Source organism: Schistocerca americana, chromosome 3 (assembly GCF_021461395.2).
Source record: "Schistocerca americana isolate TAMUIC-IGC-003095 chromosome 3, iqSchAmer2.1, whole genome shotgun sequence".
NCBI classification, from domain to species: Eukaryota; Metazoa; Arthropoda; class Insecta; order Orthoptera; family Acrididae; genus Schistocerca; species Schistocerca americana.
Window position 1 is genome coordinate 549,515,690 of NC_060121.1, and position 12,510 is coordinate 549,528,199.

Genomic DNA, 12,510 nt, shown 5'->3' on the forward strand with positions numbered 1-12,510 from the left:
ATCACACTGACAGAACCACAGGCACATAGACACAGGCAACAGAGCATGCACAATGTCGGCACTAGTACAGTGTATATCCACCTTTCGCAGCAATGCAGGCTGCTATTCTCCCATGGAGACGATCGTAGAGATCCTGGATGTAGTCTTGTGGAACGGCTTGCCATGCCATTTCCACCTGGCGCCTCAGTTGGACCAGCGTTCGTGCTGGACGTGCAGACCGCATGAGACAACGCTTCATCCAGTCCCAAACATGCTCAATGGGGGACAGATCCGGAGATCTTGCTGGCCAGGGTAGTTGACTTACACCTTCTAGAGCACGTTGGGTGGCACGGGATACATGCGGACGTGCATTGTCCTGTTGGAACAGCAAGTTCCCTTGCCGGTCTAGGAATGGTAGAACGATGGGTTCGATGACGGTTTGGGTGTACCGTGCACTATTCAGTGTCCCCTCGACGATCACCAGTGGTGTACGGCCAGTGTAGGAGATCGCTCCCCACACCATGATGCCGGGTGTTGGCCCTGTGTGCCTCGGTCGTATGCAGTCCTGATTGTGGCGCTCACCTGCACGGCGCCAAACACGCATACGACCATCATTGGCACCAAGGCAGAAGCGACTCTCATCACTGAAGACGACACGTCTCCATTCGTCCCTCCATTAACGCCTGTCGCGACACCACTGGAGGCGGGCTGCACGATATTGGGGCATGAGCGGAAGACGGCCTAACGGTGTGCGGGACCGTAGCCCAGCTTCATGGAGACGGTTGCGAATGGTCCTCGCCAATACCCCAGGAGCAACAGTGTCCCTAATTTGCTGGGAAGTGGCGGTGCGGTCCCCTACGGCACTGCGTAGGATCCTATGGTCTTGACGTGCATCCGTGCGTCGCTGCGGTCCGGTCCCAGGTCGACGGGCATGTGCACCTTCCGCCGACCACTGGCGACAACATCGATGTACTGTGGAGACCTCACGCCCCACGTGTTGAGCAATTCGGCGGTACGTCCACCCAGCCTCCCGCATGCCCACTATACGCCCTCGCTCAAAGTCCGTCAACTGCACATACGGTTCACGTCCACGCTGTCGCAGCATGCTACCAGTGTTAAAGACTGCGATGGAGCTCTGTATGCCACGGCAAACTGGCTGACACTGACGGCGGCGGTGCACAAATGCTGCGCAGCTAGCGCCATTCGACGGCCAACACCGCGGTTCCTGGTGTGTCTGCTGTGCCGTGCGTGTGATCATTGCTTGTACAGCCCTCTCGCAGTGTCCGGAGCAAGTATGGTGGGTCTGACACTCCGGTGTTAATGTGTTCTTTTTTCCATTTCCAGGAGTGTATATGATATCTGTTCTGTCAGACATATTCAACGAACAGACACCACTGATTTTTGATACAGCAGCCATAAATATCAGTATTTTGATGGACATAATGATGCCATCTGCAATTGGGCATTGAAATAATATTCAACGGCAAAAGTTGAAAATTTGTGCCAGACTGGGACTAGAACTCAGAATTGCCAGTTTATGTGAGCAGTTGCCTTAACAGTTTCAGCTAACTGAATGCACTTACCATCCAACAGGAAGTCCAGGTTTGAGTCCTGGACCAGCACAAATTTTCAGCTTATGCCTTTGAATTATTTCAGTGCCCAATTGTGGCTCAGGTCAGTATGTCCCTCAAAATATTGATATTTATGGCTGAAAGAAAAAACTGTGCTACCATTCTATTGGATTTATATATTTGGAAGCTTGACAGCTATGATATCCTCAGTGCAGATGCACAACAGGATCCTAACTTCTTGCAGAAACAAAGAAAATGCTTTGATTGCATGAGGTAGTGTGTAATAAGTTGAGAATTTGGATCCGTTAGTTGATCTGTTAAAGTGACTACCCATGTAAAGCTGGAAATCCAAGTTTGATTCCATCTCGGGCACAAATTTTCAACTTTTGCCATAACATTATTTCAATCCCCAGGTGCAGCTCATATCAGTACCACCCTCGAAATACTTAAGGGCAAAAGTAACTTTCACATGCTGTGTCACTGCCGTGTAACCTAGCACAGTAAGACTTGGACCATACAAGGAAAGAACTTTTACAGACTAGTACAGAAGGTAACTCAAAGAAATATACAATGACACAAACAAAAATGACAGTTTTATTCAAAGATAATAATTACACATAACATAGCACGATTTATGATGGTCCCCTAGACATAACAAAAGATTCGACATGGTTCTTAATAGAGTGCGTGAACATTATGGAAGACAATGCATGCTCTGTAATGTTCTCCCATTCTGGTCACAAGGTTAGCAAGGAGTTCACGTGGTAGGCTCACTCCATTCCACCACCAGCATGGTTGACAACAGTTGGATTGTTGATGGTGCATGTATATGTGCTGCAATACGTCTCCCCAATGCATCCCACATGTACTCAATGGAATATCCTCTACTTCCAAGAGCTCCTTAGTCTATGCATTTTGACAGTCACACATTGTCATCCACAAAAATGAAGTCAGGGATGAATGCACAGCTGAAAAGATGCACATGGAGAAGGGCTACAATATCACAATAGCATTGATCAGTGAGTGTTCTGTGTTCAAAAATTTGAATTATATGTTCCCACCTCTTTAATAAGCAATGAACTACAGTCATGTACTCTGATAAAGCAAATAGGCTTAGTTTTCTGAGCAGCCAAAAACATGACTGATGGATTCATTTTATGAGTGATATTACAATTCAGGTAGTGGCACAATGATAAAGGCCACAGGCTTACTTTGTACGTGCTATCAGGACATATACGCTGTGCTGACCTGTTCTCTGGCTGCATATTATTAGTGAACAAATCAAAGAAGCAATGGTTACAAATAACAATAAGACGTTGTATGACCTACTGTCATGGACAGTAAAATACAATACTATACTTCAGAAACTTATTCTAATTTCAAAAGATTGATGTGTTCATCATCTGTCACCCCATACTCTTCTGAGTCAATAGCTGTTTAATTGTAATAGGTCATATACATTCTAATTCAAATGAAAATTATTACCTTCAAATTCTTAAAAACTTGGGGAAACAGGGTGTGTCTGCAGGTTCCATGGATAGTTCTCTCATTGAAAGCTACTTGGCTATTGTCCAAGACAGTGACTAGTTCATTTACCATCAGAAAAGTCATATCTCATTGTTGGCTGGAGACCCCAAAGGCAAGTTCAGTTGGAAAGGTTCTTGTGTCCTTCACACACAATTGCATCTACACTCCACATAGTGTGAGAGTTGTATGTTTAAGTGTATGTGAGAAATGTAAGTGGCTGAAATGGGTGTGTGTAGTGTGGTGTTATGTTTGTGTTGGATGGTGATGTGAGAAGTGAGAGTGAGAAACCTGGTGCTGGTGCATAGCCTACTCCTCTCAAATACCACCAAGTGAGCTGCTGAGCTTAACATCTCCATCCAAAAGACAGATCACTATCAAAATAGTCACATGCCATAACTTCTTGGAATTTAATCCAGGACATTGCCACAAAGTCTGATGACAAGGGATTGTACACCACAACCCCTCCTTCCCTTTGCCATAAAGGTAAAGGGAAAGCAGCAAACAGCACATAACAGCACCAGGAGGTTACCCATCCAAGTACTGGACATGCCTGACATTGCTTAACTTCATTGATCTGGCAAGAACTGGTGTACTCAAGGAGGAAAAGCCATTGGCTTCAGTTATTGTCAAAATAATGTTTATAAAAAACCTATCAGTTATAACTCACACGACAGTGGTGGTTTCTCTCAGAGGGGCTATACTATTATGTTCAAAGTAATTTTATAATTATCTGATTGTTTCTCCTTCTGTAATATCACAATTATTTGTGTTTCTATTATACCAAGAATGTTTACATTACAATTATATTCTCAGTTCATTTTTCTGAATGCAGTCATTTCACATATGTGTTCAATGGAAGAAAATATAGATGTTGTCTTTGGAAATTAATACAAATATTGATCCTGACAATGTGTCAACAGAATGTACCTTGAAAATTTCTGTGAAATAATATTTATTTGAATTTCAATAGTTTCTGTTCAGTGTTATCAGACACAAAGAAAGGTGGAAACAAATAAAAGACATAAAATTGTTTGAATGCTTCAGCTCATTTTACTAATTGTTAAATTTCTAATTAAAGTCATGCCATAACTTAAAATAGAGATAAAGGGGTTCACTGTATCATGTAATAAAATTAAACATTTTCTTACTTACTTTGCAATTACAGGTACTACATTTGTCGTGAGGATTCTGCCACTGGGTGCCTGATTCAAACAAGTGTCCAGCATATGTACAGGGCTGTCCTGAACTGCCATTGTCACCTCTATCCAGTGGACAGGGATCATCTTCACAACGTGGACAACAGTCACCTGGTGCCAGGATGGGCTCACTGCACAGCAGAGGAGGGCACTCCATTGGCCAGCAGTCAATCTCTCCATACTAGAATAAGAAAACATAAAATGAAAACAGGCTTTTCACTGATATCTTAAAAACTAAAATGAGAACTTAGTCACGACGCCTATATCTTATGTCTTATAAATTGGTCCTACTCAAACACATGTATCAGATGATATTCACAGTCACAAAACAAACTAAGAAAGAAGTGACAGTAGTTCCACCAGCAAAATGCAAAAGAGAGTTTAAGATCAAACTTCAGCAAAAATGCATAGAAATAAAAAGACTGGTAGAAAAATCACACAAGAGATAAAACCACTACACAACAAGCTATAATATGCCAAGGGCACAGTAAAGAACCTGTACAGGAAGCAAAAAAAAAAAAAAAAGAAAGAAATGGCACAGAAGTAAATAGTGCTTTTAAAAGAGAGGACAGTTAACTACAAAATGAATTAACAGAAGTTTTATAAAATAGAGAAAGAGAGAGAGAGACTATTATTAGCAAAAAAGTATGAATGGAATAAATCAAACTAATTAAAAAGAAGAACAGACAAACCGACTGACTCATGATAAATTTTAAAAGTAAAGATTCAAATGAAAGAGGAAGAGAAAAGATGAAAGAAGATTAATAAAAAGAGGTACAATTACAAGGACAGGAAAGTAAGCATATGAATGAGCAATACACAGAGACAATATGAAATACTTACAAAAGCAATATATTGGAAGCAAGAAACAGTAAAGAGATTAGCATGAAGTGATTTAGTTGAGATAGGTAAAGTGTGGTGTGTTACAACTCTGCCCCAAAGGAAAAGGGCATTCAAGAGTGCCTGTAGTTTGCCTGCCAGTTATAAGCAAGTGTAAATTGTAGGCTACCTATCAGACAACCCTATTTTACACCACTTACAACATGTTCTGTCATGTGCACACAGCCTCTATCACTGATGTAATGAGTCATTTAAAAAGCTTAAATATGACACTTCAGGTGAAGCATCTGTTAATTATTAACATTTGCAATAAAATTTACTGGTAAATTGCATCTGTCTGAAAGTCACCTTTATATAGGAAACTTGATTTTTATTGAGTATATTTCATTGCTAAAATTACCACTGGACAAATGCTTCATTGTTTATTAACAAAACATGGTGGTGCATTGTCAGAGTATTGGACATAGATTTAGGACCTACATAATTATTGAAATTATTTAATACTCCATTTTCCATAAACTGGAACATTCAAAATGTAACTAACAGAGACTTGTTTACAACACTGCACTTCGCTCATGTACAGTATTACAGGAACACTAATTTGTTATGATACACACCAAACAGTTTCCTAAACTTCATAGAAATGCAGCTGTCATTAGATGGTAGGCCTATGGGTCAACATTTTTTGTGACCAACTACTTTTTGTTCTTAGAAAGATGAAATCTGATCCTTTCTTCATGATCCAACACTATGTTTTGCAATGACAAGGGTCTGACATAAAGTATTTCATCATTCGTGAATAAAAATAAATGTCACAGTCCCTGCTGCCTGCAGGGTCCAGTTGACCTAGGATAACCTGTGTTAGTGAGTCATTTGGCTCCACAGATTTCTGAACAATAGCAACCCGAGGGGAATTTCAAATGTCTGGTTTGCGAGAAAAGTATGCAGGTACGTGAAGAGTTGCAGACAGATATGATACACTGCTTGGATAAAATGCTCCTGAATGGGCTACAACACACATAAACTTTACATCATCACATTTTCACTCACAGTCACAAAAATTCATAATGATGATCACACATCACTAAAATACAAGGTACTTTAGAAATAAATCATTGTTTTCTGAATGGCAAGAAAATTAAAAGTTAGCCCTTTTTGTAAGGATAAATAAATCATAATTAATATACAGGGAATGTCACTGAAACTAATCTGAGGTTTCTGTCAATTGTCTGCCTCACAGTGGCATAGGATAGTTCAACTCAAAACCAATACACCTATTCAGTAAGATGCATTCATGAATTTTCAGAAGTCAAGTTTTATTACTAGTTCACATCTAAACTTACAGTGTGCCTCTATTCTGCTTCACATTGGCACCTATGCTTGTTATGTGCACATTCAGTCATCAATAAATATGCCTAAATGCTCTCTTCTGCCACTAATGCTGCTGAGTCAGGAGGTCGGTTAAAGGGGCCAGTTATAACTTAGTTGTTGAGTATAACCTCCAACCATAATAATTCACAGGAACTATCCACTTCTATTTCGCTACAGGATAAACTACGACTAACAACAACAAACACGCCACCACCGGTTGCATGCAATCTATCCTTTCTAAACACCGTCTGTGCCTTTGTAAATATTTCGGCAGAATTTATCTCTGGCTTCAGCCAGCTTTCTGTACCTGTAACGATTTCAGCTCTGGTGCTGCCTATCAGCGCTTGAAGTTCCGGTACTTTACCAATGCAGCTTCGACCATTTACAATTACAATACTAATTGCTCCTTGGTCCCCGCATGTCCTGACTTTTCCCCGCACCCTTTGAAGCTGCTGCCCTTTCTGTACTTGCCCGAGGCCACCTAACCTAAAAAACTGCCCAGTCTACACCACAAAACCCCTGCTACCTGCGTAGCTGCCTACTGTGTGTAGTGGACTCCTGACCTATCCAACGGAACACGAAATCCCACCACCCTATGGCGCAACTCGAGGAATCTGCAGCCCATACGGTCGCAGAACGGTCTCAGCCTCTGATTCAGACCCTCCACTCAGGTTTGTACCAAAGGTCCGCAGTCAGTCCTTCAACGAGTCTGTATGTGCTAACAGAAGGAAATATGGCTACAAACAGCAAACATAAACTCCATACAGACAAAAATGATACAGTAAAAGGAGAATGTATAAAAATTAATGATGAAACTGTGCAAACCATATTGAGTAAAATAAAAAGTTTGTCTGTGAGTGTGAGTGTGTCTTTGTGTGTGTGTGTGTGTGTGTGTGTGTGTGTGTTAGAGAGAGAGAGAGAGAGAGAGAGAGAGAGAGAGAGAGAGAGAGAGAGCTGTGGCAGTTGTTTCATAAGAAAACAGCTAGCTTCTTCATCTCCCAGTACCTACTGCAACCTACATCCTTCTGAATCTGCTTAGTGTATTCTTCCCTTGGTCTCCCTCTATGATTTTTACCCTCCATGCTGCCCTCCAGTACTAAATTGGTGATCCATTGATGCCACAGAACAAGTCCTACCAACCGATCCCTTCTTCTAGTCAAGTTGTGCCACAAATTTCTCTTCTCCCCAATTCTATTCAATACCTCCCCCCCCCCCCCCCCCCCCAATGAACCATGGACCTTGCCATTGGTGAGGAGGCTTGTGAGCCTCAGTGATACAGATAGCCATACCGTAGGTGCAACCACAACAGAGGGATATCTGTTGAGAGGCCAGACAAACGTGTGGTTCCTGAAGAGGGGCAGCAGCCTTTTCAGTTGTTGCAGGGGCAACAGTCTGGATGATTGACTGCTCTGGCCTAGTAACACTAACCAAAACAGCCTTGCTGTGCTGGTACTACGAACAGCTGAAAGCAAAAGGAAACTACAGCCATAATTTTTCCCGAGGGCATGCAGCTTTACTGTACGGTTAAATGATGATGGCGTCCTCTTGGGTAAAATATTCTGGAGGTAAAATAGTCCCCCATTTGGATCTCCTGGTGGGGACTACTCGAGAGGATGTCGTTATCAGCAGAAAGAAAACTGGTATTCTACGGATCGGAGTGTGGAATATCAGATCCCTTAATAGGGCAGATAGGTTAGAAAATTTAAAAAGGGAAGTGGATAGGTTAAAGTTAGATATAGTGGGAATTAGTGAAGTTTGGTGGCAGGAGGAACAAGACTTCTGGTCATGTGAATACAGGGTTATAAATACATGCAGGGGTAGGTTTAATAATGAATAAAAAAAATTGGAGTGTGGGTAAGCTACTGCAAACAGCATAGTGAATGCATTATTGTGGTCAAAATAGACATGAAGCCCAAGCCTACCACTGTAGTACAAGTTTATATGCCAACTAGCTGCACAGATGATGAAGATATTGATGAAACATACGATGAGATAAAAGAAATTATTCAGATTGTGAAGGGAGACGAAAATTTAATAGTCATGGGTGACGGCAATTCGGTAGTAGCGAAAGGGAGAAAAGGAAACGTAGTAGGTGAATATGGATTGGGAGGAAGAAATGAAAGAGGAAGCCACCTGGTAGAATTTTGCACAGAGCACAACTTAACCATAGCTAACACTTGGTTCAAGAATCATAAAAGAAGGTTGTATACATGGAAGAAGCCTGGAGATACTGACAGGTTTCAGAAAGATTATATAACGGTAAGACAGAGATTTAGCAACCAGATTCCAAATTGTAAGATACTTCCAGGGGCAGATGTGGACTCTGACCACAATCTATTGGTTATGAACTGTAGATTAAAACTGAATAAACTGCAAAAAGGTGGAAATTTAAGAAGATGGAACCTGGATAAACTGACTAAACCAGAGGTTGTACAGAGTTTCAGGGAGAGCATAAGGGAACAGTTGACAGGAATGGGGAAAGAAAAACAGTAGAAGAAGAAAGGGGAGCTTTGAGGGATGAAGTAGTGAAGGCAGCAGAGGATTAAGTAGGTAAAAAAATGAGGGCTACTAGAAATCCTTGGGTAACAGAAGAAATATTGAGTTTAATTGATGAAAGGAGAAAATACAAAAATGCAGTAAATGAAGCAGGCAAAAAGGAATACAAACGTCTCAAACATGAGATCAAAAGGAAGTGCAAAATGGCTAAGCAGGGATGGCTAGAGGACAAATGTAAGGATGTAGGGGCTTATCTCACTAGGGGTAAGACAGATACTGCCTACAGGAAAGTTAAAGAGACCTTTGGAGAAAAGAGAACAACTTGTATGAATATCAAGAGCTCAGATGGAAACCAGTTCTAAAAAAAGAAGGAAAAGTAGAAAGGTGGAAGGAGTATATAGAGGGTCTGTACAAAGGTGATGTACTTGAGGACAATATTATGGAAATGGAAGAGGATGTAGATGAAGATGAAATGGGAGATATGATACTGCATGAAGAGTTTGACAGAGCACTGAAAGACCTGAGTCGAAACAAGGCCCCGGGCATAGATAACATTCCATTAGAACTACTGACAGTCTTGGGAGAGCCAGTCCTGACAAAACTCTACCATCTGGTGAGCAAGATATATGAGACAGGTGAAATTCCCTCTGACTTCAAGAAGAATATAATATTTTCAATCCCAAAGAAAGCAGGTGTTTACAGATTAAAAAATTATCAAACTATCAGTTTAATAAGTCACGGCTGCAAAATACTAATGTGAATTCTTTACAGACTAGTAGAAACCGACCTCAGGGAAGATCAGTTTGGATTCTGTATAAATATTGGAACACGTGAGGCAATACTGACCATACGACTTATCTTAGAAGCTAGATTAAGGAAAGGCAAACCTACATTTCTAGCATTTACAGACTTAGAGAAAGCTTTTGACAATGTTGACTGGAATACTCTCTTTCAAATTCTGAAGGTGGCTGGGGTAAAATACAGGAAGCGAAAGGCTATTTACAATTTGCACAGAAACCCGATGGAAGTTATAAGAGTCGAGGGGCATGAAAGGGAAGCAGTGGTTGGGGAGGGAGAGAGACAGTGTTGTAACCTATCCATGATGTTATTCAATCTGTACATTGAGCAAGCAGTAAGGGAAACAAAAGAAAAAGTTGGAGTAGGAATTTAATAATGTAATAACATTGTAATTCTGTCAGAGACAGCAACGGACTTGGAAGAGCAGTTGAACGGAATGGACAGTGTCTTGAAAGGAGGATATATGATGAACATCAACAAAAGAAAAACGAGGATAATGGAATGTAGTCGAATTAAGTCGGGTGATCCTGGGGGAATTAGATTAGGAAATGAGACACTTTCATGCCCCTCGACTCTTATAACTGCCATCTGGCAGCCTTTCGCTCTCTGTGTTTTTTCAGAATTTGAATGAGAGTATTCCAGTCAACATTGTCAAAAGCTTTCTCTAGGTCTACAAATGCTAGAAACATAGGTTTGCCTTTCCTTAATCTATCTTCTAAGATAAGTCGTAAGGTCAGTATTGCCTCACATGTTCCATCATTTCTATGGAATCCAAACTGATCTTCCGTGAGGTCGCCTTCTACAAGTTTTTCCTTTGATCTGTAAAGAATTTGTGTTAGTATTTTGCAACTGTGACTTATTAAACTGATAGTTTGGTAATTTTCACATCTGTCAACACCTGCTTTCTTTGGGAGTGTAATTATTATATTCTTCTTGAAGTCAGAGAGTATTTCACCTGTCTCATACATCTTGCTCACCAGATGGTAGAGTTTTGTCAGGGCTGGCTCTCCCAAGGCTATCGGTAGTTCTAATGGAATGTTGTCTACTCCTGGGGCATTGCTTCAACTTAGGTCTTTCAGTGCTCTGTCAAACTCTTCATGCAGTATCATATCTCCCATTTCATCTTCATCTACATCCTCTTCCATTTCCATAATATTGTTCTGAAGTACATCACCCATGTATGGACCCTCTATATACTCCTTCCACCTTTGTGCTTTCCCTTCTTTGCTTAGATGTAGATGTAGCTTACAATTAACAAAGTAGAACTAATTTTGTGTGCTATTTGTAAATACACATTTTATCATAACAGACACTAGTTCTGACACAATCAGTGAAAAGGAATGTGGAAACAATAAGAGAAGAATTCTTATTTTGCACAAGCAACAACTGACTGCAGAATTTCAGACTTCTTTCATGTGAGTCAATCATAAACAAAAGAAAACTGGAAGTTCTCACACACATCTTTTGTATGTGTGAATTTCACAGATTTTAGCCCGCATCTCGTGGTCGTGCGGTAGCGTTCTCGCTTCCCACGCCCGGGTTCCCGGGTTCGATTCCCGGCGGGGTCAGGGATTTTCTCTGCCTCGTGATGGCTGGGTGTTGTGTGCTGTCCTTAGGTTAGTTAGGTTTAAGTAGTTCTAAGTTCTAGGGGACTGATGACCATAGCAGTTAAGTCCCATAGTGCTCAGAGCCATTATTTTTCACAGATTTTAGACTTAGGTGATTTAGTGACACCTTCCACACTAGCACACTGAAACGAACACTGCAGTCTCAATTTACTGCACTCAAAACAGGAAAAATTGTGGAGCATAAAGGAAGTGTTTCTTCCACTTGAAGCAGCTAGTAATGCACTTCCAAGCAATCCTCCTGCTTATTTTTAACAATGTAAACTGATACATAATTGCAGTTAATGCATAAAACACAATGGAAATGAAATGAGCATTTGGCGTCATTGACCGAGAGGCCCCTTGCGGGGCAGGTCCGGCAGCCTTGGTGCAGGTCTTATTACATTCGACGCCACATTGGGTGACCTGCACACCGGATGGGGATGAAATGATGATGAAGGCAACACAACACCCAGTCCCCGAGTGAAGAAAATCCCCAACCCAGCCGGGGATCAAACCCGGGCCCGTAGGACGGCAATCCATCATGTTGACCACTCAGCTATCGGGGCAGATATAAAACACAATATCAATGTAATAAAAGAAAACTGAGGTGCTATCCCATACAGACTGCAGTAAAAATTAATTCAGGAGCTCTTGAAACCTATGTTGGGAGTCACCTACAACAACAGAGCAATAAAAAACATGGTTCACAGCAAGTTGCTACAAAATCTTGGTTCAATGCAGATGCCTGTGCACACTGTTCACAACATCTGTGTCTTGCTGTCTGGCCCCATCATCTTGTGAGTACCATCATGGGCCACATTTATTGCTGTGGAGGTCCTGGGTCTGGATTCTGGTGAGAACATCAAATGTTTCTTGAATGGGAAAGCCCGCAACAGGGCCTTCTCAGTCTCATTATGGAAAATGAAAAACTTTTTGAATGAATCTTTGGTGACATTGATATGCAAGTCACCAAACTGGTGTGAAATTGAAGGGTTACTGCCATTTTGGAAGTCACATGATCTCTTCATGATCCAATTTAAGAATACACAAGCACATAACATTTAAAAACCAACAATATCATAATAACCATAACTCATAAACTAAGCTCACAGTAGGTGCTGTTTT

At 41.2% G+C, this 12,510-nt stretch overlaps 1 protein-coding gene across 1 annotated transcript in view; it reads right to left on the bottom strand.

Annotated features, from left to right (window-relative positions):
• The window catches only part of LOC124607430 (protein kinase C-binding protein NELL1-like), a 935,048-nt gene that overhangs the window by 149,288 nt on the left and 773,250 nt on the right, over positions 1-12,510 (bottom strand). The window contains exon 14 of the mRNA XM_047139757.1: positions 4,230-4,454. Coding sequence (XP_046995713.1) covers positions 4,230-4,454 — 225 coding nt within the window. The remainder of the gene's footprint in view (positions 1-4,229; positions 4,455-12,510) is intronic.